At 45.0% G+C, this 26,012-nt stretch overlaps 1 protein-coding gene across 1 annotated transcript in view; it reads left to right on the top strand.

The window, feature by feature from the left end:
• The first annotated feature begins 16,730 nt into the window (after positions 1 to 16,730).
• Positions 16,731 to 26,012, top strand: part of LOC128715493 (putative cyclin-dependent serine/threonine-protein kinase DDB_G0272797/DDB_G0274007) — a 54,976-nt gene continuing 45,694 nt past the window's right edge. The window contains exon 1 of the mRNA XM_053810398.1: positions 16,731 to 16,809. Coding sequence (XP_053666373.1) covers positions 16,731 to 16,809 — 79 coding nt within the window. The remainder of the gene's footprint in view (positions 16,810 to 26,012) is intronic.

Raw genomic sequence — 26,012 nt, 5'->3', positions numbered from 1 at the left:
TTACGCTCGTGCAAACGCGGTGACAGTACGCTCTCTTCTTTTCTCTCTTTCTCTCGCTCTCATCGCCGGTCTCGCTCTTCTAACAAAAAAACCGTTCCGTTGACAAATCACCCGTACCCGAAGCCAGACAGGCGCAAGCACCACGACATTAGCTAAGCGACCTCCCGCGCGCGTGTTCTCAGTGTACGTTTTCACGTTCGAATCGCAACAGAGTCCGCAGCTTGCACCATCCACTTTCTGGCTCGAGGGGACACACGGTGTGTGTGTGTTTTTTTTTCTCTCTCTCCCTCGTTCTTTTCGCATCACGGTGGTGGCAGGGAAGCCGTCGTCTGTGCGTTTCCGTTTTGACCGTCGACCGTCTCGACCGTGTGACACATCCGGACAGGCGGAGCGCCAGTGTCCGGGTGGCGTCCATCACTTTCCGCGTGTTGTTCGTCCTTCGTCAACACGGTGCCTGACTTACGTGTCCGTGAATACGTACGGCGCGCGCGTGTGTATCCTTGTGTGCGTGTGTGTGGTGTTCGGTGTGCATGCGTACAAGCGTGCCTGTGTGTACGGTGAAGTCGTCCGTCGTCTTCGCAACTCCTTGCGTAAATTCACGTACGCCTTGATAGCCTTCTGTGTGCACGCGAAGTGGAAGCGGATAATAAGCGGTGTTGGTGAAAATAAATAGGTAAGGTAAATCGTGCGTGTACGTGCGTGAGTGGGAAAGCAAAACACGGCTCCTTCACGCAATCGAAGAGCGATTGGTGCGAAGCTTCTTTCGCTGGCTAGTCTTGAGCAATCTTGAAGTGGTCCAAACACAAAAAAAAACGGTGGAAAAAGTGTTAGAAAGTGTTGGTAATATTATTCAATATTGTTGTTCCTTCTAATAAGATGTGTTTGGTACGAATATCATTATATTACGACTTGTCTATCCGTGAAAGTACACCAACTCCCATGCTGTGGTTGAGATTCTTTTATTCCCGGAAAGGTGAAGTGTTTTGTTAGTAGTGTCGTATCGTACTCGGTGCAGCAACATTCTCCCTTACACGCACACATACGCGAAGCATTATGCGTGTGTCCACCTCACTGAAGCGAAACGAAACGGAAACGGGTTTGCTACGGTGCTATAGAGAAGCCAAGGCAGCGTCCACTTCATTAGGCAGCAGTTCCTGTCTCCCCCCCCCCCCCCCCCACCCTTTCCCCCTTCTACAGGGAGTGTATTATCCGGTGGTTAAAGAAAAGGCAGTGAAGAACAAACCACCGACAGGGAAAGGAGGAAGTCGCCGCTTTTAAACCTCAAACATGCTCACACACAGGCACACACGGTGCATGCCGCCGGCCTGCTTTGTTTTGTGACGGTGTGTACACTGTGACTTCTCCGTTTAGTAAACCCCACTTGGGGGAGTGGGGGGAGCAGTTTTGGGACTGATGTTGGAAGGGATGCTGCCCAAGAATCGTAATCAAGCTGCCGCAGGACGTTTCAACGTGAAGCTCGGTGCCTGAATGTATGTACAAATTCCTGCACTGGTGGAATTCATACATCAAGTGACCGTGTGGTTGTGCTGCTAAGATGGATGGAGGGGGAAAGATGTGTTAGTACAAAAGGCAGAAAACTAGGCGAGTGTACTACAAGCAACATCCCGTTTAATCCACCAATTGTTAGCAAGTACAGCGAGTGTGCGGTCGAAACCTTACAAAACTCCCACGTCGAAAAACGTTTTTTTTTTTTTTGCAAAATACCTAACTAATTGCAAGTAGGTATATACGTACACTAATTAATTATAGTTTTCATCAGGATTATACCAAAGTGACATCGTTTGGAGCCTGCTTAGGTTTTTGGACAGGGATGCGCGTATCCTTTTTGTGGTATGCCCCTGTTCCGTAAAAACAGGGGTAAAGGGGGGAGGAGAGGGAGGGTTCAATTTTCCGACCATTCGGTCTCCAAAGTTCTCTCAGCTGCGAAATGGTAAAAAGAGCACGGGGACGTGCCGAAAACGTGAGTGCGTTCCTTCAGAGCCATAAGAAGAAAGAGAAGGCAAGAGACTCGCCTTACGTGTGTGTGTTTGATTGTGTGGGAAAACTGTGAAGCGAACACACCGTTTTCGAGGTTGATCGAGCATGAAAAGAAAAGCCTACTGTCATGTCGCTGTGTGAGTGTGTGTGTGTGGTTGTGCGAGACAAGACAAGGATGAAAAAAAAACACGAAGGCTCATCTCAACACCAGCGCATGGAAATAGTGGGATGTGTATGTGTGTATGCGTGCGTGAAAGTAACAGACATACGCACAAACACACGCGAAAGTGAAGGTGAAAACGTGCATCAACCGGAAAAATCCTGTGGAAAAATGGTGCCAACAAACAACGTTCACAATCCCAACCCCAGGAGAGTGTGACTGTATGCGTGCGTGTGTGTGTCAGTGTGAAGGAGGTAGTTTTTGAAGGTACCGGAGGTTGAAAAAAAAAATCGGCACAGGGTTTGGCGGAAAAAGTATGGAAAATGTCAACCCCGAACGCGGGTGTTCATTTCGGGCCGTGGGGTTGAAAATCCTTGCCAAGCCAAGTGTAAATATTGTGAACATGCTGCCCACGCACCCCCCCCCCCCCCCCTTAGCGCGGAGTGTGGCCTTCATCGTTTTGGGCCATGTTGGCACGTCGTTTTCGTGTTTTTTTCGGTTGTTGTTCTGCTACTACGTTGAAGTAGCTCGGGATGTGGCGGGAAAGCGGCTCTCATCGGCGGTTGATGTTGTGCCAAACCAACTGGATAATTTCGGTTGCTTAACGTTATCGTAAGCTCTTCAAGCTTCGAAGGCATCCTAATCTGCATCAAAGTCAACAGTCCGTGTGTATCTCGCACACAAGTGCGTTACACTCCCATTTCTCGACCGCTACAAACATTTGACACGTTGCTTTCTTTGACATCCTTTTTTTTCGTGGTGGGAAACTGCTTGCTGCTTGGCAGATTGTGCAGAGCTCTCCTAGCAATTCCAGGAATTCGACTCCCGTACGGAATGCAAGGGGAGGAGAAAAAAAACGGAGTAGCCACAAGTTTAACCGCAAAACCACAATCTGTCAGTTGCTCGGAACCGTATAAACCAATCCCCCACACAGGCGCATCGCCTACTTGCGCGTCATCTTGGTGAAGAGAATTTTCCACGCTGGTAACGTCAGCAGCCGTGTTTGGCTGTGATAAAACGCTTCACTGTGTGTGTGTGTGTACGCGTTGGCTGTCGTACACTTTCCACGCAAACACCCCCCACCCGACTTCTTTCCTAGGCAACCTCCCCCCACCCCTTGGAATGGGGTGTCATCGGTTACCAGGGGGTTTTGTGGTCTCTGGAAATGGTGTGAATTGGTGTGAATTTTTATCCACCTTTTCAACCCCCCCTCACCCCCTTGTCTGTCTGTCCCTGTGCGAGTGTTATCAACATTCTGGCTTCTGTGCTTGCCATCCGTGTGATAAGCAACGGAGACACGTGCTGCGTGCGGTGTTTTGAGTGTTCGATCGTGTTGGCAGCTGTCGCTCGATGAAGGTGTCTTCGTCACTCCTAATCAGCGTGAAAGTCGCCGCATCGGTGCATACTTGGAACTTGGTCGGTAAAACCGTAGCGATGGGCACGTTCGACTAACCTTCATCCGGTTTAGGTAAGTCACTCGGCGAAGGTGTTTTGTGGTTCGTTATCAGCGTGGAATACACTCCGAACACAGCACTCAAACCCCGCGCCCGCCTGGTACCCAATCCGTTATGGAACCGTCGGAACCGATAAGCTGGCGGGAAGATTTGAAGGGATTTCACCTATTTTTTCGATACGCAAAACATTCAACCGTCTGCTAAGGCGCCTCTCAAGCGTCACGGGATCGTCCGCGAATGTCTGGCGGTGTTCCCCCTTTTTTGGGGCAGGGGGTCTGTTTGAATGTTTAATCCATTGACAACGGGCCGTGTGTACCCGTGAGGGTTTCGCACTGGGTCTGGCACGAAGTTGAAGAAACCTTTTTGGATTTATTCTTAGTCACCAGAGGTGTTTTATGGCTTAGCAATTGGGGGAATTGTCAGGTAAACAGCAGTAAATCAATAGAATCCCTCTGCAGCGCATACGCGTTCAATCAGTCGAATCAATTGCCATCCAAAGTTTGCACACGAGAACCCAATACTGACTAATACGGCACATGGGTGTGTGGATTAATCGGTTCTTGTTGAAGTTTTGTAGAATTCCTCTGAAGAACTCAAAGGTTAAACGTTGCAGCAATGAATGTGCTACTTCTTATCCAGAATTGAGAGCTCCAATTTCTTGGAATCTCTTAGCATGCGAAAAGGTTCTCCAGAGCTTGTTTTAGAACTGCCACATTCAACATTCGAACAACATCATAAAAATAATGATTAGAAGCCTGTTGTTGTCACCGTGTGGTTTTAAGTGTCGCTCCCTCGAGATCGAACGGGCGAGAGACACAAGGTAACGAATCTCGAGGGCTCCTGTCAGTGCATCGGTGGTGTAGTCTCCTATTCGACATTTAATACCGAACGTGCAGATATGATGGCCCCAAAGCCCTCGATAGGGCCGGTGCCGAAGAGTACGCTGTGAGGGACCTAATGAAAGGCTTTTCCTCCGATATTATGTATCACACCGGAATCCAATTTGCGGTGTGCATATATTCCCCCATATGCACATAGCTCTTGCCGTACGCCGGTCAACATGTCTAAGCCCCGTACCCAGCGTGGTGGAGGTCACCAGGATAAAATCAAATCTATATTTTTATCCTCTTTACGACTGCTCCACCGAACTACTCCTTCGGGGAGGGGAGTGCCTCATGGGTTCGGGAGTGGCGTGGTCACTGTGTGCAAATAACTCGGTGACACCGAACTGCAGTTTGCGAACCGAACCGGATTTGCTTCGGGATCGAATGCGCTTGGCTTAAATTTCGCGAAAACTCCGACACTCCATGTGCAGCAACCCGGCCCAGGATATCGCCTCCCACATGGAAAAGAGTCCTATGGAAGATATGGATGTGTGTGTGTGTGAGCGATGTGTGCCTGTTTGTGGGGGTTAGAATATGCAAATCTCCTCATTTCGGTCTTAATGCCAGTTCAACCCTTTTTCGTATCGTATCTACCCGGACGCACCTCCCCAAAACCACTGCGCAACCTTGGCAGTGCTCTGCATGCATAATTGAATTATAGCTGTAACGCTATACCGTTGACACTCCGGAGCACAGCTGTGTCTTTTAGTGTCGAGTTTCTGCTGCTTTTACTGCGTCTAACGCCATCACAGTCCGACCGCCAGCCGATTGACCGTCGTGTGGTGGACGGGAAAAGCACTAAAAGGAGCATCGAAGAGATGGCTTCCGTTTTCTTTCTTTTTTTCGGTGGCCAAACACACATGGGGCGCAGTAGAACCTCGGGGGTGCGGATCTGCGAATGAGGGCATGAAGAGTTTTCGCATCCTCAACACACCGGCCATATACGCTCTAATTAAGTTATTGGATTTCCCTCTGCAATGCCACCATTTGCCTTCGGGAAGGGTGGGATAGGTTATTCTCGTTTTGGTGTGCGAATGAACCATCCGTTACTTGTGGAACGGTCAGGAGGGCGCTGCTGTGTGCTGCGTGAGAGAAGCTTTCAACCGTAAGGAGATCGCCGATGGGTAAATGATGGGCGCGTACTGGTTCAATAAATCTTGCCTCAAGATGATCCAGGTCTCTGCAGTCGGATGTCGGTGTGTTTGCACACGTTGGGGGGTGCCCATGAAAGAGGCTGCAGGAAGGACAAATTAGAATAACTCGATCATCTGCATAACTGATTGCAAGTGGGAGACGCAATGGATATTTTTTGTATGTTTGGTAAATGGGCTCACCTGCCGATCAGGGATTCCGGTGGGTTTTGTCGTCTAAATGTGTCACTCAATATTTGTGACACCTGTCAAACCTGTGATAAATAGAAAATTATGTGGTATTGACAAAATTTCACTCCATTGATCATGAATTTCGATCCTCTTTCTCTCAATTTTAAAGCATTTTTTGTTTCCATTTTGATTGCGTGTTGATTCAAGTGCATTACTAGCTTTGACGGCTTTTCACTGGACTGTAAGAAGGTTAAATTCGCCTAAAAGTATGCAATTTATTAAGCATCACCCTGTACCAGACGAAACCCCTGGAGACTCCTTCCTGTCCAGGTTGCTGATTGACAAGGGCCACAAAGTCTGTAAAAAGTGATTAAAAATTTAGTGATTGCATACTTTCAGGCGTTTATCAACAAAGCCAACTCGCGTTCTATTCGGAATGATGTAATCAATGGCAAATATGAAATACCAGTTTGAACACAATAGAATACTCGCGTGTTTTTCTCCTATGCACCTGTAATGCTTTGTTCCAAAATTCTGCCACCTTGACACGAATATGTATGGCCTGAAAATCGCGTTCGCATCGATTGCGATACAGCGATAGCCACTTTTCTATTGCGCCGTTAACCTACTTGGGTGAGTGACAGTAATGTCAGTGTAAGATAGCACGAAAAAAGGAGATAGCCCACTATTGTTCCAGTGACCCTTCTCTAACGAAATGTCAACTGCTTCGAAACGTTCAATTCGCAAAGCTCGGTGATGCGGGGCAGTGTCCCTTACAGCGCTCTATTTTTTCGCGTAACAAGCGCAGATCAAGGGACAATTGCACGGAGCGATGGTGAATATAAAAGCCCACTTTCCTTTGCCCCCGGAGAAGTAATCTTCCCGTCATCGGGGAGTTTCCTTATTATGGGTTCCCAAAAATAGAAGAAAACACTCAGCCGGTCGCTCAATATCTAGGGGTGGCCTTTTCCGAAGGGTGTGCTTGCTTCGCACCTTCCCACACACACACACACTCACACACACATACACTAACGGACGTCAGCAGAAGCTCAAGGATGTTTATTATTTATCGCAACACTTTCCAACTCTGCCGCCTGCCGCCATCGCCCGGCACATGCCCTGAAGAGCTTTTGACCCTCGTCGTCGTTGTGCTCGTCACTGTGCTGCTAAATGAATCATTGGCAAGTGGTTGGAAATGGGGCGGTGGAGGAAACGGCACAAGAGCACATGCCAGAAGTGTTTGAAACCTCATCCAACCCCCGGAGGGGGTTAGGTGGTTGGTGGGCTTTTTCTCCGAAAGCTGTGCGCGATTGTCCCCGGCAAAGATGCCGGTTCTAAGCAACATGTGACGGAGAAAATGGTCCTTCATTTGTCTTCCGTCGCTTCTTCGCTTACGATGCTACTTTCTATTTTCCCATTGCTACTTCCCCACGCTTACCACACTTTGACACCCGGGTGTCTTCTCTTGTTCGTGTGATTCTTTGTCACTAGTGTTGTTGTTGCAGCCCTTGTGTGTGTCTCGTAATCACTGCAGATAGTCCTGAAAGAGGATTGCCCGTCGCTCGATGTTACTGCTCCGTTTGCTATTGTCGTGCAGGTGGGGGGGGGGGGGGGCACCTTGCTACGATTGCGTGTCTATCGTGCCCTACGGGAAAACGTTTCCATTTCCCTGTGCGATCCACCACCCTTAGCGCTGCATCTGCTTCATTTGGGTCGATTCGAACTCCGGTAATGGAGGTGTACTGTAGGGGAGCTTGCTATATCATCACCTCAACGACAGATAAAGGCCCTAGAAATAGTTGATGACGAACCATGGGGCAACGTGTTGTTTTCGGACAAAACATGGAATTGTTGAGAAAGGTTCGAAAATACCACTTGTCACACAAAAATGTCAAGGCCCAATTCCTTTCCGTCTATGCAAAGAAATGCTTAACTAATCCTCTAAACTTACTTAATTATTACTGTGATTATGTGATTGTGAATAAATTTCTTAAATGTACTGTTATTTACAAGGATCATATTTCCACACAGAATTATAGAATTGGGGCAGATCATACAATAGAATTGGGGCAGATCATACAATAAGTTAACAAACTTAAGCTTTCTGCCAGTGTCTGTCAAATAATAATTCTGTCCAGATTTGTAAAGAACATAGCATTTTGACATAAAGAATAACGTAAGGGATCATTTTTGTGCAATTATAACTTGAGAAAAATCTAATAAAGTTCAGAAATTTTACTTTAAATTCAACTCATCCCAAACAATACATAACTAATTTTTAAAAAGATTATTTTATAGTTGTTTTCGTTAAAAATGTTTGTTTACATTTGTAGCATATGAGAAACATGACCTAACCTGGTTCCGATCTGTCAGCAAAATGGATTGTTCTGATATTTGTCGAGCAGCTGATCGAAGCTTTAATTAAGAAACCAATCTAATCCTTTTTTCCTAGACTTAACTTGGCTTGTCATTTGTATGGGGGGCTGAAAGCTTATAAGCCTGGAAACGTCAAAACGCATACAAAAAAACTGGCTTAGAGTATGATTCCGGCCATTATTCGTTGAATTTTGAAATACGTATTGCATAACTTTAGGCTATTTTTAAGCAAATGAAGTCGATCAAACTCTAGTTGGCCTAAAGTTAATGATTTCTATCTAGAACTTCTAGCACCTAGTTGGAAATTGTCCACCAAGTAAGGGTAAAATTCTTAATGTTGTGAAATTGCCTGGAATTCCCTACAGTATCTAAAACCTAAATCTAAACTCTAAACCAGAGTTTTGCATTTTGTCAAGAGTGAATCGATTTGCTGGTTCTGTACAATTGATGCCCTCCAGCAAAACCGGCCCGTTGTTCGACCACACGAACCCACATTCCCGCTCGTACGTCAACTCTCGTCCTTCCGTTTTTTGACAGATCTGTATCCGCCCCTCCCAACCCCGGGAGCCACCCGGTACGCCCACCCCTTATCGGCGCTGTGTCCATCTGCCCCAATCCGTGACCTACAGCCGCACAGGTTTGCACGGCCAGAAAGTAGGCCGTGTTGCCCCCGTTCGCTCGCGCACGGTGGTCGTATGTCATAGCGAGTCGGTACAAAATCTAATTATACCTAGTGCACTAAAAATAGCTCCTCACCGTCGACCGTCCAACCAATCGTGCGGAATCTGGTGCGCGGTACGGGCGGCCAGGGGGGGACGGTGTGCTAGAGTGAGGAAGGAAGTGCACCGTGCGTGCACCATAACCTCGTGCACGAGTGGTGCACGAGTTTACCACCTAACCCTCCACCTCCCCCCACCCCCATATACACACCCCCCCACATGGCGCGCGTTTATTGATTCAACTCGGCCCATCATCCCGGGCGTTTTGTTGCTGGTCGTGATCTACATTTTCCGACGAAAGATGGCCATTGGCTCATAACCGACCCGCAGCTGCGAAGGGTGGCAAAGAGGAGCCGTGTGTTGGTAGTGGTAATAGGGGTTTGTGTGAGCACTTTGCACTCAATTTCGAAGCGGCCGAGACACTCAACACTCGACGCATGTCCGCCCAGGGTATGTTTGTACGGAATAAGAAGGGAAAAAACGCCACCACCACCCTTCAAATGCTTCCGTTAATGGGTTGTTTGTTTAAAACCGGGTGGTTTGTGTTAGATTTCACGTACGTCTGTGTGTGTATGTGTGTGTCTAAGCATTAGCAGGACGGAGTAGGAAAAGAAAACGCGCAAAAATGTGTGTTTTTTTTTTTATTTTTGCACAATCGCCTGTGAGGCCACCGACCGACAACACCGCCACCTATGCCTTCCATGTGGTGGTTGAAACCGCAGCAAAAATGGTGAATGATTTCCCGAACATATCATTAAAGCACTCACAGTCCGGTTCCACATCAAACAAACGCCGGGAGCGTGCCTTTTATCAGTGCTGGTTCAGTTAAACCGTGTTGGTTTCTCCATCAATGTCGAGGGAAAATCTGGCCAGAAGTGAGTGGTGTGGATCAATTACGGGCGCGGCGCGAAAGATGGACACCTTTTGCAATTATGGGATAAATAATTGCATGAAATATTTCAATGATGCAGCATCAAAACTGAACGTGTAACAACACATTTGAGAATTATCATTTGTGAACACGCTAGGGGATGTAATTTCGTTACTACGGGTATCAACAGCTCAACAGGGTATTAGCTATTGCATTAGCTTTTCCACTGGGATGTTGGGCTCGTGGGATTGAAAACCCACGCTTTTGGCCAAATGGCAAATGGCTTGGCTGCGTTACCCCAAACGACGAAAGCCGGACACAGAAGAGTTGTTGTTATCGATTGTTGGTTAATAGCAGCCAACAAATTACGCTCGCAACAGCAATTGGAAAGAATGGAACACTCGGCAGCTGAAATAGGCATTGAAGTCTGAATGGAACACCGGTGAAATCAGCAGTTCTAGAGTATGCTGTTCCTCGCATGATGCTGATGAGGCACCAGAACAACACATTTTGGACTTTAAAGAAGAGGTTCTATGGGATGTTGGTCATTGAAGTTCAAAATCTGGTGCATAACTTGGCTTAGAAAGGCTTAGTTTTGATGATTTTTTTTTATAATAAACAATTTATTTAATAAACTGGCCTTGGCCTACTGCAGGAGTCCTCTAGACCGCTCACGGTTGAGCGCCGTCGTCTGCCAATCCATAATCCCGGCCTTTCTGGCGAACTCCATCTCAGTTTGGGCCTTTCCAAGCCTCCTCTGTCCATGTGGACGACCTAAAAGGACTTTACGGGGTGGGTCGTCCGGTGTCATTCTCATGACGTGACGAGCCCACCGGAGCCTGGCGAGCCTAATCCTCTGTACCACAGTGAGTTCGTCGTACACCTCGTCATTGTAGCGGCTCCCCCATTGTCCTTCCGCACACAAACTGGGCCAAAAATCCTTCTAAGCATCTTCCTCTCGTCAGTTTTAGAGTTGTTAGTGCTGGAGCTATATAAGTTCTATATAGTCCCAGCTTCGTTCGTCGCGATAGGTGTTTTAAGTGGAGAGGAGAAGTGAAGAACACGTAAAGCAATGCATATTTTTACAACTTTACTAGCTTCTTGAACTTCAAACCTTTTCTAGAAGTGTTCGTCTTACTCTTCATTGTGTCCATCTAACCCATATCAGGTGTCAGGCGTTGAAAATCTTGACGTCGATGAAAAAGTTCTATGGATGTTATTAATTATCTGATACAGTATGGATGTAAAACAAGGTTTGTACATTGCTCATGACTACTGCATTAATAGTTTAAAAGATATTTTTAATTGATCTTAGGGTGTCCATCTTTATCTACCATCCCCTACTGCTGATGAAAATGGTGTTTCGGAGTACTACGGAATACTTTTCTCATATTATTAAACAAAATGAGAATCCTTCGTGTCCTCCGATACTCCAGACATTGAAGTTGAACGATTATTTTCTAGCAATACAAATAAATCACCCAACAAGAGAAGGGCCCACACGGGAAACATTTTAAAAAATTCACCGGAACTCTGTTGGAGTGCTTGTTCTCCATGCCAGGAAGCCAAATTCCTGGATGTTTTTTTGTTTTTGCAAAAGCGACGCCTCCACACCCGGCTGTAGCAACTTTACACAAGTAAAACAAGCACTGTGTAACTATGGGCATAACTTTACTAACGAACCAGGCACGTTTCCTTTACCGAGCGCCTAAAGTTATGCTATTCGCATAACAAAATTGGATTTTAATGATTTTATTAGTTTATCATGCTCTTTCTCGCTTTCTCGTTCTCGCTCGTGTAACAAGCGTATGCACATTTTCCCGGAAACACTATCAAAAAGTATGTGGCTTGGGTTTTTTTTTGTGTTGATAGCATCCTACATTCTTACACATAGAGAATTTTTACCAGCATTCTGGAGGTTTTGTTCCACCCTTTTTGGTTGTGTGCGGTTCAACTGAAATGTGTTACTTTTTGCCTTGCTTATATTACTGCATGCATTTTTCACCCCTGACTGTTGATGTTTGACGGTACCACGGATGCATCTAAACCGTGGCACCATGATTGAGCGCGTGTTAAACCGTAGAGAAAAACCGGAATGTACGCACACACATGGAGCTCCAACACAGATTCGTTAGAATTCTTGCTCGTCTAACGTGGAAGGGAACCCCGTTTGGAAGGATGCACGATGCGCCATTGACTGATGTGTACAGCACACGTCATCGTTGGAGATGATAAATATTTAAAGAATGTTCTGTTTTCCGCCGTACCGCTTCCGTTCCCGTGCACTTCCGTGGCCATGCTGCCTTCATCCAATCCGCGTTCTTCTGTGATGTTGTTGGAAGGGCAAATTTGTTCCGAAGGGAAGGAACTGTTTTTTTTTGCGCTACCGTCGCCCACACATTCTGCCGATGGTTCGTTGACCTTTGCCGCTTTCTCCCTCTCCGTACATGCTGTGGTCTGCGGTATTTTCCCAGCCCGAGCAACCATTTTGCGTGATTTGCTCTGCTTCTGATATTGTAGTTACAGTTACATTCCACGAACGAACTTTGCCAATTGAGAAAGAAACTGAAGCCCGATTTGCCAAACGGTGAACCCATTCGGGGCTGTTGTTGTTTTTTTTTGTCTTTTTTACTGTTCGGGTTTTTGTTTCCAACCGAGCCTTAATGACACTGGAAAACCAATGTCCTGCCATCTTGCTGTGCAAACCCGCCCACGGAATGAAAATGGAAATATGATGAAAAATGCTTTTCTATCGTCATCATCCACGGCACACAAACACACACACACAAACAAGGGCACAAACAAAGGCAAGGTAGGTACAAGTTTTCATTCCCGATACAGAAGAAGCGACAACTGTGGGTATTATTTTTAGTTCCTTTTACGTTAAAAAGCCTAGCATGAAAGGCTTTTTTTAATCCGGGCCACCACTCCCGAGGCAGCTATAACTTCTTATCATCCCAGAGCTTGTGGAGTCCACTGGGAATAGTCCGTTTTCTGTTGCGTGCGGTCACCCCTACTCCAAAGGTAGGAAAGGGGAGACACGTGCGCTCCGCCACACACCGCGTGTGGAAAACATGGGCAGGGAAAGAATTACTCAGAAAAGAGCATTCCACAAAACCACCCCCCATCCACCTAACCAACCCACCCACCCTCCTGGCGATGGTTGTGGACATGGCGTGGATTGTGTTGCTTTCGTGTCGGCTCAGTCCGAGGGATGAAGAAAGCTCTTTTTTACACCTTATCGTTGCTTTTGAGCTACTCTTCTTCCCAACACACCGCTCCCGGATTTTTTTCCCCTTTCTGAGTCTTGCGCTACCTCCCCAAGCTCCACTCTAGTGTCTCCGCCCGGCGGGGGGAGTGGTGAGAGAAAAAAAGCGCCCACAATCTCGGCACGGCTCGTTTATCGTGGGAATGATAAATTATGTATCCATTGGCGAGTGTCACGCGCTAAGCTGAAATTATTAGTACCCGGTTACTGGTGGGGTCATTTTTACGCAATTGCCTCCCTGTCTCCCCTCACTCCCTCCCTTTCCAAGCTCGCTTCATCGCTGGTGGAGCTTAACGATCTTTCTGTTGCCGCTGCGAGTGCAATGAAGTGTAAGTGAATAGTTTGCACACATTGATTAAAAGAACGGTTGCCAAAGAAACCTTTTTGAAACGAGGAAAAAGAAAGCAGGAAGGATGAGAGTTAAAGAGAGAAACAGAGAGAATTTAATCTATTTGAATCGACCAACGTTGCCGCATTCTTTTCACTTCTCCGCTGCCCTGGGGGAAAAGAAGTAATGTTAGGTGTTGTAAAATAATTGATAGTGTTTGCGTGGAATGATGGGATAAATTAAAGTGGATTAGCAAGGAAAACGTATTACTGTTGCCATCCGGCAAGAAAAACTGAATTTGTGAAGTACCATGCGTCTCCATCAAAGTTGATGCGCTTGGAAGTTGAAGAAATACTGATTATAAAACTTTTCTATTTGCTAAGGATTTTTTATGTATTTTACATTTAACATTTTTCACTTGTAAACGTTTTAAAATGAGCAATCTTCGCAAAGAAAACAATCTACATATATCTTATGCAAATTTTACATGAAGTAACCTTGACACAGAACTGTCAGATGTCAGAAAGAGAGAGTGAAATGAAGTTCGGTAAACAATGGAAAAACTTTGCTCCGGGTGTTAAACCTCCCTGAAACCCTAGAAAACTTTTAAAAAATCCTGAAGAATTCCTTTTTTTAGGTGACAGAACAACGCAAGCGCCTATCCCCACATGCTCAGCACATGACATTTCAACATGACTTAGAAGACACCACAATTCCATCAGTCTTAGTATAATGCAAGCACATGATATCACAATGGCAGCGCTGCTTATCACAACACCAATATGACGGTAGAAGTAAAGTACGATCAGAGGAGTATAAACGTGTCCTAGGATGGATTTTCATAGCCAGACAATGATTTTTGGTAATATTTCCTTTTTTTTATGCAATAAAGAATATTTAATTCGCTAAATGCAATAAATATTTCTTCGGATCAAAGCAAACATCGTTTGGTTGTCAAAAAAAAATCAAAATCCTTCCCCGAGTGCGTTTAAACTCCTCGGATCGAATTCACTTCTACCGTCGTTCGAGTTTTGTTGTAAGCTGCGCTGCGATTGTGATATCATGTGCTTGCATTGTACTATACCTGCTGCGGTTGTGGTGTCTTCTAAGGTCGTTGAAATGTCATGTGTTGCGCTTGTTGTGAAAAGCGCTTGCGTTGTCCTGTCATCTCCAAAATCCGGTATAGTCCATCAAGTAAAATTAAGTGTGGAGCCCCCACAATGGAGGCCTTTTCCAAGGTTTATAAATTAAATACGTACACAATTAAAAGTTTGATTATTTTTTTACTGTACGTTATTAAACATGTTTTATTTTCTGTGAGTTGCATCTGTATTTTTGTTTGAAAAATATTTTTTAAGTCTACCAGATTGCCTATTTTTTAATATGCAAATGTTTAGAGCCAATATCAATTATTCTGTCACGTTTTAGGATACTATGGTACTAATGCAATGTGTATTAAATCGCCCTCTCAAGACACAATCAATGTGACCGTCTGTTATTGGTTTTCAGGGTGTCGCATACACATCAAGCCTTGGGCCATTCGAAAAAGCGATTGTGCGTTTGTTTCCATCTCGGCATTTCCATAAAAGATCTGCCAACCTCTTTTCCGCGCCACTCTCGCTTACATACTTTTATTTTCACCCCGTCATTTACCTCACGCTGGCTGCCATCAATCACTGCCGGCGCTGGGAGGACAGAAAATTCAATTAAATTATCGCAACGAAATGATTAATTAATTTTCCGGGCAACGCACGTTCGGCATTTGACGGTATGACGGTGCGCGCTGCTATTTGCCCGCCCCGTGTACCAACCAGAACAGGAAGGAACAAGCGCGCTGGTGAGAATTTCATTCGCCTGTGAGGCGGGACCGGCTCCGGGTCCGGTTCGGTTGTGGTGTGTGATGAGTTTATTGCAGCAGCAGATTGCATTAGGTGAAATGAACAGATCATTTTGAGGGAGTCCGGAAATGGGAACCCGGAGCTACTAACATGGGTATAGCAGGAACGGCACGGCAACGTGTACGAGTTGCCGGGAGAAAGGGGGGGAGAGAGAAGACACATTCGCTCCACGGGCAGTGCATGGGTACGATACAGCTGGACAATAATTTCCCCCGAGTGCAAGCACGATGGCGCAGCATTGCGCTCATCACGGGGACCCAGTTTGTGATGGGAAAGCGAGCATAAAAATGCTTACGCAAACAGGCTCCAGGGCTTTTGCATATACCGGACGCGCTCTCGTCAGCTGCTGCATGTTCCACGGGCGAACGTTCTGACGTTCACACTGTTACCCCGCCCCCCCAACCAGGGCTGTTAAAAGGTTTGGTTTATCCTTTTTTCGTTGTTGGGACGCGGGACGGAAGGAAGCGAATGGCTGGCTGAGAGAAGGCGGAAGGCAAGCAGTGGATGGGTGAGTGTGGAAATTGATCCACGATCCATTACTCCATTAGCTTATAATTTTCCTCTTTTTCGATCACTGGCTGTCGATGTGTAAGTTGGTTGCATCCGGGAAACGGCACACACACACACACGCACACACAAACTCTAATAGCTGGGGTTTTTGTGTCGGATTTATTTATACGATGGCCACATTTTGCTGGCCTGCTGACACTGAGCAAATTATATTGTTGATTGCATTTAGAACTGTGGTGCATTGTAAGGAAGAGAGCGTATTCGAACACATTTGTGCGTTATTTCTATGCGGTCTGATGATGTGGAGTCTATTGATGATCTGATGAGTGAAATTGCATACTTTTAGGCGTTTTTATTGATTTTTCAAATTTGTGTGTTGCGTAAACAAATCGTTACTAATTTTGTTTTACATTTTTATTTTCTTTACAGGATATCAGCATTCCCGATCAGGCCGAATAGAATTTTCACATCAAAATATCGATTTCGGTAAAAATTGATAACATACGAATCAACTCGGTGCAATAATACCCTTGTGGCGCCATCTATAGAGTGGAATTGATAGTTTGTTTAAAAAAAATAACAGATATAAACGTGTGCAAAAGTGAAAAAAAAGTCATTCTCAATGGTTTTCTGGTGTTCGAAAAGTGTTCTACAATGAAGTTAATTCGGGTTTCCTTATCTTCTCCAGCGTGTTCCTACTTATCTTACTGAATGAATGTGACGAATGCGGGGTTGATTGTATTGCAGTCTCGTTGGTGCTACATGCAATGGTGCTATGTGATGTGAATCCAGTCCGCACGGCTGAAAGTGCTCTCCCCGATGGGCGGTAAACTGGCCCGTGCGATCATAACCAGCGTCTGCAAAGTCTAAGTGTTGGTGCACGTGCATTTCCACGCGTGCGCGTGTGAGTGTGTCCCGGTGTTTAGATAAGCGTGCCACAGGATGGGATGCGGACAGAGCAAGATCCATCTCTACCCGAGGAAAAACAAAAGTAAATCGAACGGAAAGAAGAGCGGCCATAGTAAGTAACAGCCAACATTTAGCCATGTTAAGCAGAAGTAATTAGATTGAAGTGTTTGTTTCGGTGGTAAAGAGCAAAAGGAGAAAAAAAAACTCTCCCCGTGTGGCCCTTATACACAGAACCGGTCGCCCACTTTGATGTATCACGATTCGTTTGATTTCTTGAATTTAAATGTCCGTTTAAGGATGCCGCCCCACGGCCGATGGCTTAAAAGACGGACGGTTTCGGGAGATGAAATTCACGTTTCCGGCTGCAATCATGATCAAACGTTGCCGATTAAAGGGAGAGCTGGGTGAAGCACACACCGAAATAAAAGCTTCCTTGGCCTGGCTTCTCCATTCACCTTTCCCCGTTGGGGGGATTGTGGTGCAGGGAAGCGAAACCTTTGCTGCGAGCCCAACCTGAAGCCCCCAAAATTGGTCGATAAAAGATGCCCTCTATTTTGGTCCGGTTTTAACTTTTTGTGCTGCTGCTGTTGCTACGGGCATAAGGTTTAGAGAATCAATTTTACAACCACGGCACAAAAAAAAAATTGTTATAAACTGAGCATCTGCTCGTAGAAAGCAGTAAAATCTATGGGGTTTATTTTTCGTCTCTTTTGCGGCCGCTTTTAAGCACCACCCTGTGCGGCGTCCGGTGGTGCGCTGTGTTCGTCTGCAAATCAATGCTGGGACCGACGATGGTGTATAGGCATTTAAAGGGATATAAAAGGCAAAAAATATGAGTAGCAAAAAAAAAAATTATTAAACTGCTAAACTGTTGAACCGTGCCGGTGAACGGTTGTGAATTTATCAGGAAAAAAAATTTTGAACCGGGATCGGGAGAAGCTTTTGCTTCCGGGAAGCAGATATCGTAATCTAACATAAACTTCTAACATAAAAAAAAACTTCTACGAGAATTTTCGGTGGGATATCGCAATAAAAGGAAATGCTGTGGAACAATAGCACTAGGATTAGTGGTTGGAAATTTTCGACAAAGATTTATAGTTACCCCTTCGCTTATGGACAACGGGAATTGTAAAGCTTTCGCGATGTGTTTTATCCTATCTTCGTGCAAACAAACAAAAAACATAGAATGGCGAAAATCCAACAGATTTCAGGAAATATTTTATTTATCTAGTTTTAGTAACAATTTAGTTGCCAACTATTTTTAAACGGAGGTTTCACCCTACCAATTCGTGCCGTGTTTGGACATTAACCATGTTCTTCCTTGATTGAAAACTAAGGGAATTGGGTGTTTTGCTTCCATCAGTGGCCAAATTTGATTGAGAGCTCATTATCAAAGCGACTGTCCTCGAACCGCTTTTTTTTTGTTCTGTCCTTACGCAGAGTAGAGTGCCATAAAATGAGCTGTACACGTAATTTAACGATGAAGAAGCCAAAAGGAAAACCAAGACAACTCCATTGTGGGACGTCCCTCGGTGTCCATCGTGCACCGGTGGCGCAGTATTGGTGGAAACTCGTCCGAAGGTCGACCAAATAGACTTACGGTGTTGTAAAAAAAAAAAATAATGGACGCAAGAAGCTAAATTGTGTGAAAATTGGTTTATTGATCGGATGTTCGTTGAACCCCGGACCAGAGCATGGGTGGGTATTTTGGGGCGGAGTTTCCATCCCCAGGTAATACCGGTCAACGTAAATGAAGTGCTGAAGAAAACCCGGCCTGTTACTGGTTCATTCCTGCCGGACCAGGTTTCCCATTGCCCGTTCTATGTGTGGGGTTTGGTTTTTTCCCCCTTTTTTTGTGTTCTTTTAATTTTATTAACCTTCGGTCAAAAGTGGAAAATAGCGACGGTTGTCGCCTTTTTTTTTTTGTCCCCTTCGCGTAAACATTGCGCCTTTGCTGGGGTTGGACGGTAATAATGACCGTACATAAATGTCGGTCCCAGGTGAGCCTTTTTCCTTCGATCGATATCATCCGGTTACATTTCCCCGCGTGCCGTCCCCGATCTGGCCGGTCTTTTCCACCACCGTAATGGATAATGGTGATAGAAAAGTATGGGGTTTTTTGTTATACCGGTTGTTTACATCGACCAATAATCATTAATTTTGTTTCGGTCTGGACGGCGTGCCGTTGGGAGTAAAAAGTGCAAATTAAGCTCGTAACCATTGATGGCCTGGTGTTGTTTTCGTTGTGATGGGTATGGTTCTTCGGCGTAGAAAATTAAGATGACAAATCAATGTGGAATGAAGAACCTTACAAATTACCTGTTGATGTCCTTACGCTGTGTTCCCATGGGAGCAAAATGATAATACGCGAGAGCTTTAGGTGCAAAATAGGTCTTGGCCAACGTAGTTGTCATCCTTCCACTGCGTAGTTTGACAGCTGACCCGTTGGAAGTGGAATTCGAATGGAAAATTATAAATTTTGTTGTGGAATTGTAGAAACAGTCATGCAGATTCTTGCACAAAATAATGTTGAAAGTTCTGTTTCTTCTTGAGCTTGGCTGTAGTTCTGTTGACTTGTAGTCATTCCTTACCCAACCTCTTGGGAGGATGGGTGATATGGCTCAATTGGGGGGAAGGGACAGTAGTCAGCGTGTGCTCTCCATGTCAAGGGCGTCTGGCTTTAGCTTTCGTTGTGGATTACTAAAGGACTTTAAACAACTGGGAAGCGTAGGCCCTCCGACGAGACTGTGGATTGGATCTAGAGGCCTTGTAAACCACCCCCCAGTAACCACGTGACTTAAGGAACCCAAAAATAGTCGAATCGAAGACAGTATCGAATGCGCGTATTTCACATCTTTAGGTGTTCACACGAGGGAGGGCAACGCGCGTCTACGTCGTAGTGTCAAAACTCTCTCTCTCTCTTGAGAACACAACATTTAAGTCGTTTTGATTGGAGGGTTCTAGAAGGATTCGATAATAGCTTCTAATTGTGTAGGAATAACGTCTCGAAGCTTTAATATTTATTTTCGATCGGTACATTATGTATAGCATGTTTGGTTTTTTTTCTACTAAAAGGTGACCTAATAGACAACCCCAAAAAGTGGTCCCACCAAAAAATTCATTAAAACAGTTTTTCTTAATTTAATTTGTAGCACTATTTCAACGAAAATAGTTCTCTAAAGTACGGTATCAAGCGCAATGTTGCACTATGCAGACTATCCTTGTGCTGCTGTAAAATCCCGAATTACTCGCACACTCATCGCCCCACCCTTGCGGACGTCGCGCGAACGGCGGCTGCCATAAATCAATGGCGCTGGCCATAAATCAGTTCGCTTGAGAAGTGTTTCTTCTGCCGGGATGCAGAATCTCCGGTACCGAAAGGATGGAGAAAAATGGCGTGTCGTAAAGCTGGAATTGATTTTCCTTGTCCCCGTCGGTCGTAAACCGTGTAACAGCTTTGTGTTGGCAAAAATTTCTATGCATAAAAGCATAACATGTGTTGGACATTCTCTCGTGTGGATGGTGTTTGTTTTTTTTTTTTTTGAAGTGCCATTGGAGAAAAGTAGTTAACTTTCTTGGGAATTGTTTAAACATGTTTGCTGAGAAAAGTGGACGTATAACTAACGTTGTCCATCCAACATCGCCGCCAGGGAACCATGCGCAGCTTAAAGTGCTATCAAGGAGATAACATTGGATTCGGTAATTTAAGACCCTTTCGGCAAAGGAAAAAACAACACGGATGAGGGCATGGATGAAGTTTGGTTGTTGTTTCCAAAGCTTGGCTCGCCGTCCGCCCGGATTTCGTTTTATGTGGTGAATTTCAATCGGTCATCGTGCATATCGGACAAAAGGCGAAACCATACGAACGAACCCCTGAAGTGGTGGGGAAAAGCCTGGAAAGCAGCCTAATTTGTCTTCACCGCTTGCTGCACGCGTCGGTGGCAGTAAAAGAAGATTAATGAGGTACGCTTTTGGGCGTAAAGCTTTAGTTTTGGTTTTCCGGTGGTACGGTCGATGACTGGCGTCCGGTGTAAATTGCGTTCTGTCGCGTGGTCAACCATTTTTATTTTTTTTTGTTTGCTTGCGTGTGTCCGTTCGGTGGGTAATAGATTCCTACTATCATTCTCGGTGTAATGCTTGCTTCGCCGGAGTGAGATGCAATCTTGGTTTGGTTATTTCGAAGGAAAATAATTAAAATGATAGTTTCGTGACGTTATTTAACATATTGTGTGCTCGAAAAAGGGAAAGCAACCATAACACACATAGGCCTTCATCTGTTTTGCCCCGCAAGAGATAAATAACGTAATATTTAATCGTATTGCATACTTTACGGCGTAAATTGGTTAGCATTGCTTCAAAATAAAGCGCCTAGATATATGCAATTTGCGTGTCAAAATTATATTTATGACCTTCTTTTTGAACTCTTTCAACAAAGTTCGGATGTGTTGTGAGCACCCATTGATTACTGACGTTGATGGAACGATCCGTTCCTGCTGTCGTTACCCAGCTCAACAAGATAGCTAATTTACAATCGTTCATCATGAATCACATTACTGGTAGGTTACTGTTAATGTATTTTTCAAACATTACTCATCCTTGCCCCCACCTGCATGTATCTCACATCGCAACCCTCACATCAAAAATCTATAAATCATCGGATGAAAGTCGATGAGCGGAGATTCTTTTGAAGAGAAGGACCCATTTTACACCACCATCACGGCAAAACGATGTCTTCTCGGTGTATGTGTGTGTGCGGAGACGGAGTGCTGAAAAATGAATGAATCAATTCCGGTTCCATCTCCATCGAGGCGCGCGGGGTATGCATTAATGAAATTTTACACCGAAAAGCTTGGCCCGGCCGCTCGCATCGATCCACAACTTTATCGCACAAGTTCGATAAAATGAGCTTCCTGTTCCTGTTTCCCAACTCGAGACGTTGTTCTTATCTCATTTGCAGATCAGTTTTAGAAATTCATGACAGTTTTGGGTGAAAAATCGTCGCACACAAAACCCCCCCCCCCCATCGCCTTCTATCGGATGGTAAATCGACCGCTGGTCGAAAAGTTATAATGATCTTTCCGAGCTGCTCACTATTTTTGCACCGTTTCAGAGCGGGGTGTGACGTACACCAAAAAAGGCCACAGGGTTTTGCGCCTGGTAATGCGTGCTTGTTGCGAAAAAGGACGAACAGAGGACAAACATGCACACGCACACGCTGTATACGTTGGAGTATTCTCGTGCACCACAAACTGCTCCCGAAACGTATCACTGTTGCCATGTCGGAAATATTGGGTCCCACGAGCAGCACCGGCAGACAAACATTCACACAATCGGGGTGGGAAATTTTCGATTGTTACCACTCGCATGTACTCGTCTCTGCAGGGCGATGATGCCACGCTCTTGCGTATGTTTAAATAATTCACTAAATATTAGGCGTGTTCGTTCGCACGGTTAAGAGAGCTGACGGTGGTGCCGTATGCGAATCGTATACGTTTTATGACGAAAATATTATTGAACTTAATGGTAAAAGCTTTTCGGGATTGGAAAAAGTACCCGCAACGATTGAAATTTGTTTTAAAATATATAAATTGCCCATATATTGGTACTAAGTCGAGTTGAAATGATTTGCAACGATCGGTTGGTGAAAAATGCGCCGTAAGGTATGCAATCAGCGTATCAAAACGCCTAATTTAATGCAATTACGATAGCATAATAATCTTTTCTTTAGGTTTCGGTTTTCCACGCTTACTTTGCTGCCGTACTGGTAAGAACATTCACCCTGGGTTGGGTTTCGTCGGGGCATGGCAACAAAGAACAAAAGCGCCCAACTACCATTCGGATTCGGTTGCGCACTGCTGAATCCGTACATGCCTCGTACGGGTGGCACCATACGGTGGTTTTCGACTTCACAGATTGTTGTTATTAAGTTGTTATGATGTTGAAACCAAAGGGAGTTTTATATCTCCGAGTATAGCCAAAACCCATTCCGAAAAGCACAAAGCACCAGCGCCGACATTTGCTGACGTCAGCTGCGCAAATTCGAGTAGTCGAAGGGGGGGAGGATGACGGGACTGAACGGGAAGGGAATCCTTTGAGAGAGCAAAAGTTTGCATTGAACTGATTTGCGGTAACTCTCAAAAACAAAAAAAAAAGAAAAACGAAAAGGGATCTCAAAGTCATCAGAAATGGAGCAGAGCCGTGCATGGTGTGTGGAAATGGGATTTAACGAGCACTTTTAACATCGTGTGGGAATTGAAACCGAACCAAACGGGACGAACGGAAACAATCAACTTCTACGCGAGACGTATCTGATGGGAGATGGGAGCGCACGATAAAGGAAATTCGAATAACGATGTCGCATTTCTGACATTCTCCTGGTTTTAAACTCAATCTTAAATGTGTGCATTTTACTCTTTTTCCCAATGAGATAAACATCGCTTTAGAATATTAGGGATAGCCCTGATATTCCCAGCGTACTTCCATTTTTATAATGTGCCAAATATTCGAAAATTTTCTCAACGTACAAACTTGACTCATTAAATGTTTCACTAGATAGCGATAAATTAATAGCGCCGGGTTGATGTGTAGGTTTTCCCCCATTTTCAAATTCAAAGAAATTAAAAATCAAATTTCTCATTTTATGGCTTCGCTTGGTTGGTGGAAAATCGTCCTCGTTTTCTACATTTTCTTCCCCGTAGACACACGCCTGCATTGGGCAAGATAATGAAATCGATTTTCCAACCGAATGCACCACAAATAACAGCGGGATGATGTGATTTTATTTTTATTCCACGCAAAGACACATTTCCCTTTGATTGGACATTGTTTTTTTGTGGCCGGTTGAGGGTAGGGGGGAAGAAAAACTTTGTCACTTTTGCGAAAATGAGTTTCTTTTCGAAAGTTTGTGATTTGTACGGTGGCAGGAAGGAAAGTGTCTTGTTCTCCGTCCGTGCGGTGCGAACAGTTTTGTCCAGCCAGTTTTTTCTTCTCCCCTTTTTGCTGCCAACAAACAGCTCTTTTATATTTACCTTCTTTGGTTTTGTTTTGCAAGAAGTAAACACAAAAAAAACACTCAATAAAAACCACCTTCGGAGCGGTAAGAAAACCTGTAATGTTAGCAAAAGAACGATAATGCGCTGCAGAAGAACATCTCCCTCGGCCCACGGTCGTAGGTGCTCGAGTTCCCGCTTATCGGTGAGAGGCACTCACTCGCCACTCGCGCAGAAAGCTGAATAAACTTAGATGAAAACAACCACTTTCTTCCACAAACTGGGCCCTTCCCTGGTTTCGCTCTGCTAGATTTCTTTCCTGCCCGGGGGTTCTATTTTAGTCCCGAAGCTTTTCGAACCACGTCCGACGTTGCTGCGTTCGTTTCGTTTCGGAAAACTTTCAGCTTTGAGTACTTAAACATAATGGCATAAAGGTGGTTTTCCGCAATGAAGAAGGTGGTTTTGTTGCTCTGGTATGACCGGTACTGGATGGGAAATTACTCGACCGAGGCATCGCTGTTGGTTGCAGAACCTTTTTTTTTTTTGGATACGTTAGATCCGGTGGCGTGCCATATCCACAAACATACATGCATGCATGCCCCCGAACCGCAAGGCCCCTCTGCACGAAGACGCTGCGGTAGACATTTATTTCTTTGCTAGTAAAAAATTATTGCAAATGAGCATAACGAGCAATGAGCTATTTTTAGTCCAACCAACCACTTCCAGGGTGTGGAAGGGCAATCAGCTAGATCGGCAGCATGGCGAATGCCGTGATTCGATTACCCATCCGCGATGCTTGGCAAACGAATATAATGTCCCGCTTGTGTTTGTGGTATCGCACAAAAATGGAGGCGCCTGGTCGTGTGAGGGATGCCAGAAGCCTCATCTCTGTGTTCGGCTCCGGGCGGTGATTTATAATGCTCCGCGCAGAATACCGAACCGGTTTCGATTCCGAAGCGAACGTCAAAATGAGCCACGGCACGGTACTAACGATGGTTTTGCACATCTTAAGATGGTGTTTTCCAGCGGATTGGCGTGGCGTGGGGGGGTGGTGGTTGTACCCCACACTCACAAACCCTCCCCCCCGGTAACGATGATCTTCACAACCGTGGGCAAATTGTAAGCATTTGTTTCCATTCCATTTCCATTTCGAGTGGCTTCGTTGGCAAAATGGAGCCCACCGTCGACCCGGTAAGACACACACACCCGAAATCCGTTCTTAACGTTCTTTTTTTTCTACCCTTGCGAATGGTGGTGGATTCCGCGCCCCGAATGTATGTAATTCACTGGTGCAAGGTGTTGTTACCGCCGAGGTTTGTTGCGTTTTTTTTTTTTTGCATATCCCATCTCGCCTAACAGCCAATCTCGGATGGCACATTACGCTATGCTCCGGCAGCACTTTGTTACTGGATGATATGTTTTTTTTTTTATCTTTTAGCAGCATAAATATGGCAACAGGCCAGCGTGTGTAGAAGTAATGAACGGCTGAACGGAGTTTACATTTCCATCAAACCCTAAATCTCTTCCCTCCTACCTCCCAACCCCCCCAAAAAAAAAAGGGATGGGGGGGGGGGGGGGGGGGGGGGGGGAGGGAAGGAAATTTATCCAATTTTTCAACCTCGAGAAAATAGATTGAATAATGTGTTTGTATGCTTTTCTTGTCTTGTCGACTTTTGTGCCGGTGGTTACTTTCGTAGCGGCTGTTATGTTGATACTGTTTCTTGCCTACAGTCCAAGGGGGGTTTTAGGAGGTAGGCGTGCAAAGACTTTGAATGAAAGGCTGATATGAATTGGCCGCATGCGTTTGATGGGGTAGAAAATGTGATTTTCACTGCGTTCTCTTTGTTTGAAACGATTGATGTCCGTTTTGTTCAATAATGTTGCTGGTTTTGTTTTTTTTGTTGTGGGTTTTTTTTTTCATTTTAAGTCCAAATGTAAGATTTTGTGTCTGACTATTGTAATTATTTGTTGAAAAACTAGTACGCCACTGTAAAATGTTTTGAACTTTTCTTTAAAAATTCATAGTCTATTGTAAATGGACGTAATTTTGCGTTGATTTGTTTATAAGTACCAGGCGCCTCCATCATAGTGTTAAGCCTGTCTAAAAAGTAATACAATTATTTACGCAAGCTTCGAGTAATGGCACGATCTGACAACGTTACTCACGCTTATATTAGTGGTAGCGAAATGAGATGCATCATCATAAACCAAGTTCATGGAAATTTGTTGCGTTTTCCCCATTTTATGAAACGCCATTACTTTTCCCAGTTTGCTCCATTCAGTTTGATTGCCATTTGAATTCCCGATTTCCTTTTGCCAATTCATT

Source organism: Anopheles marshallii, chromosome 3 (assembly GCF_943734725.1).
Source record: "Anopheles marshallii chromosome 3, idAnoMarsDA_429_01, whole genome shotgun sequence".
NCBI lineage: Eukaryota > Metazoa > Arthropoda > Insecta > Diptera > Culicidae > Anopheles > Anopheles marshallii.
The sequence above is the reverse complement of the archived record's forward strand: the minus strand, read 5'-3'. Positions and strand labels throughout refer to the sequence as shown.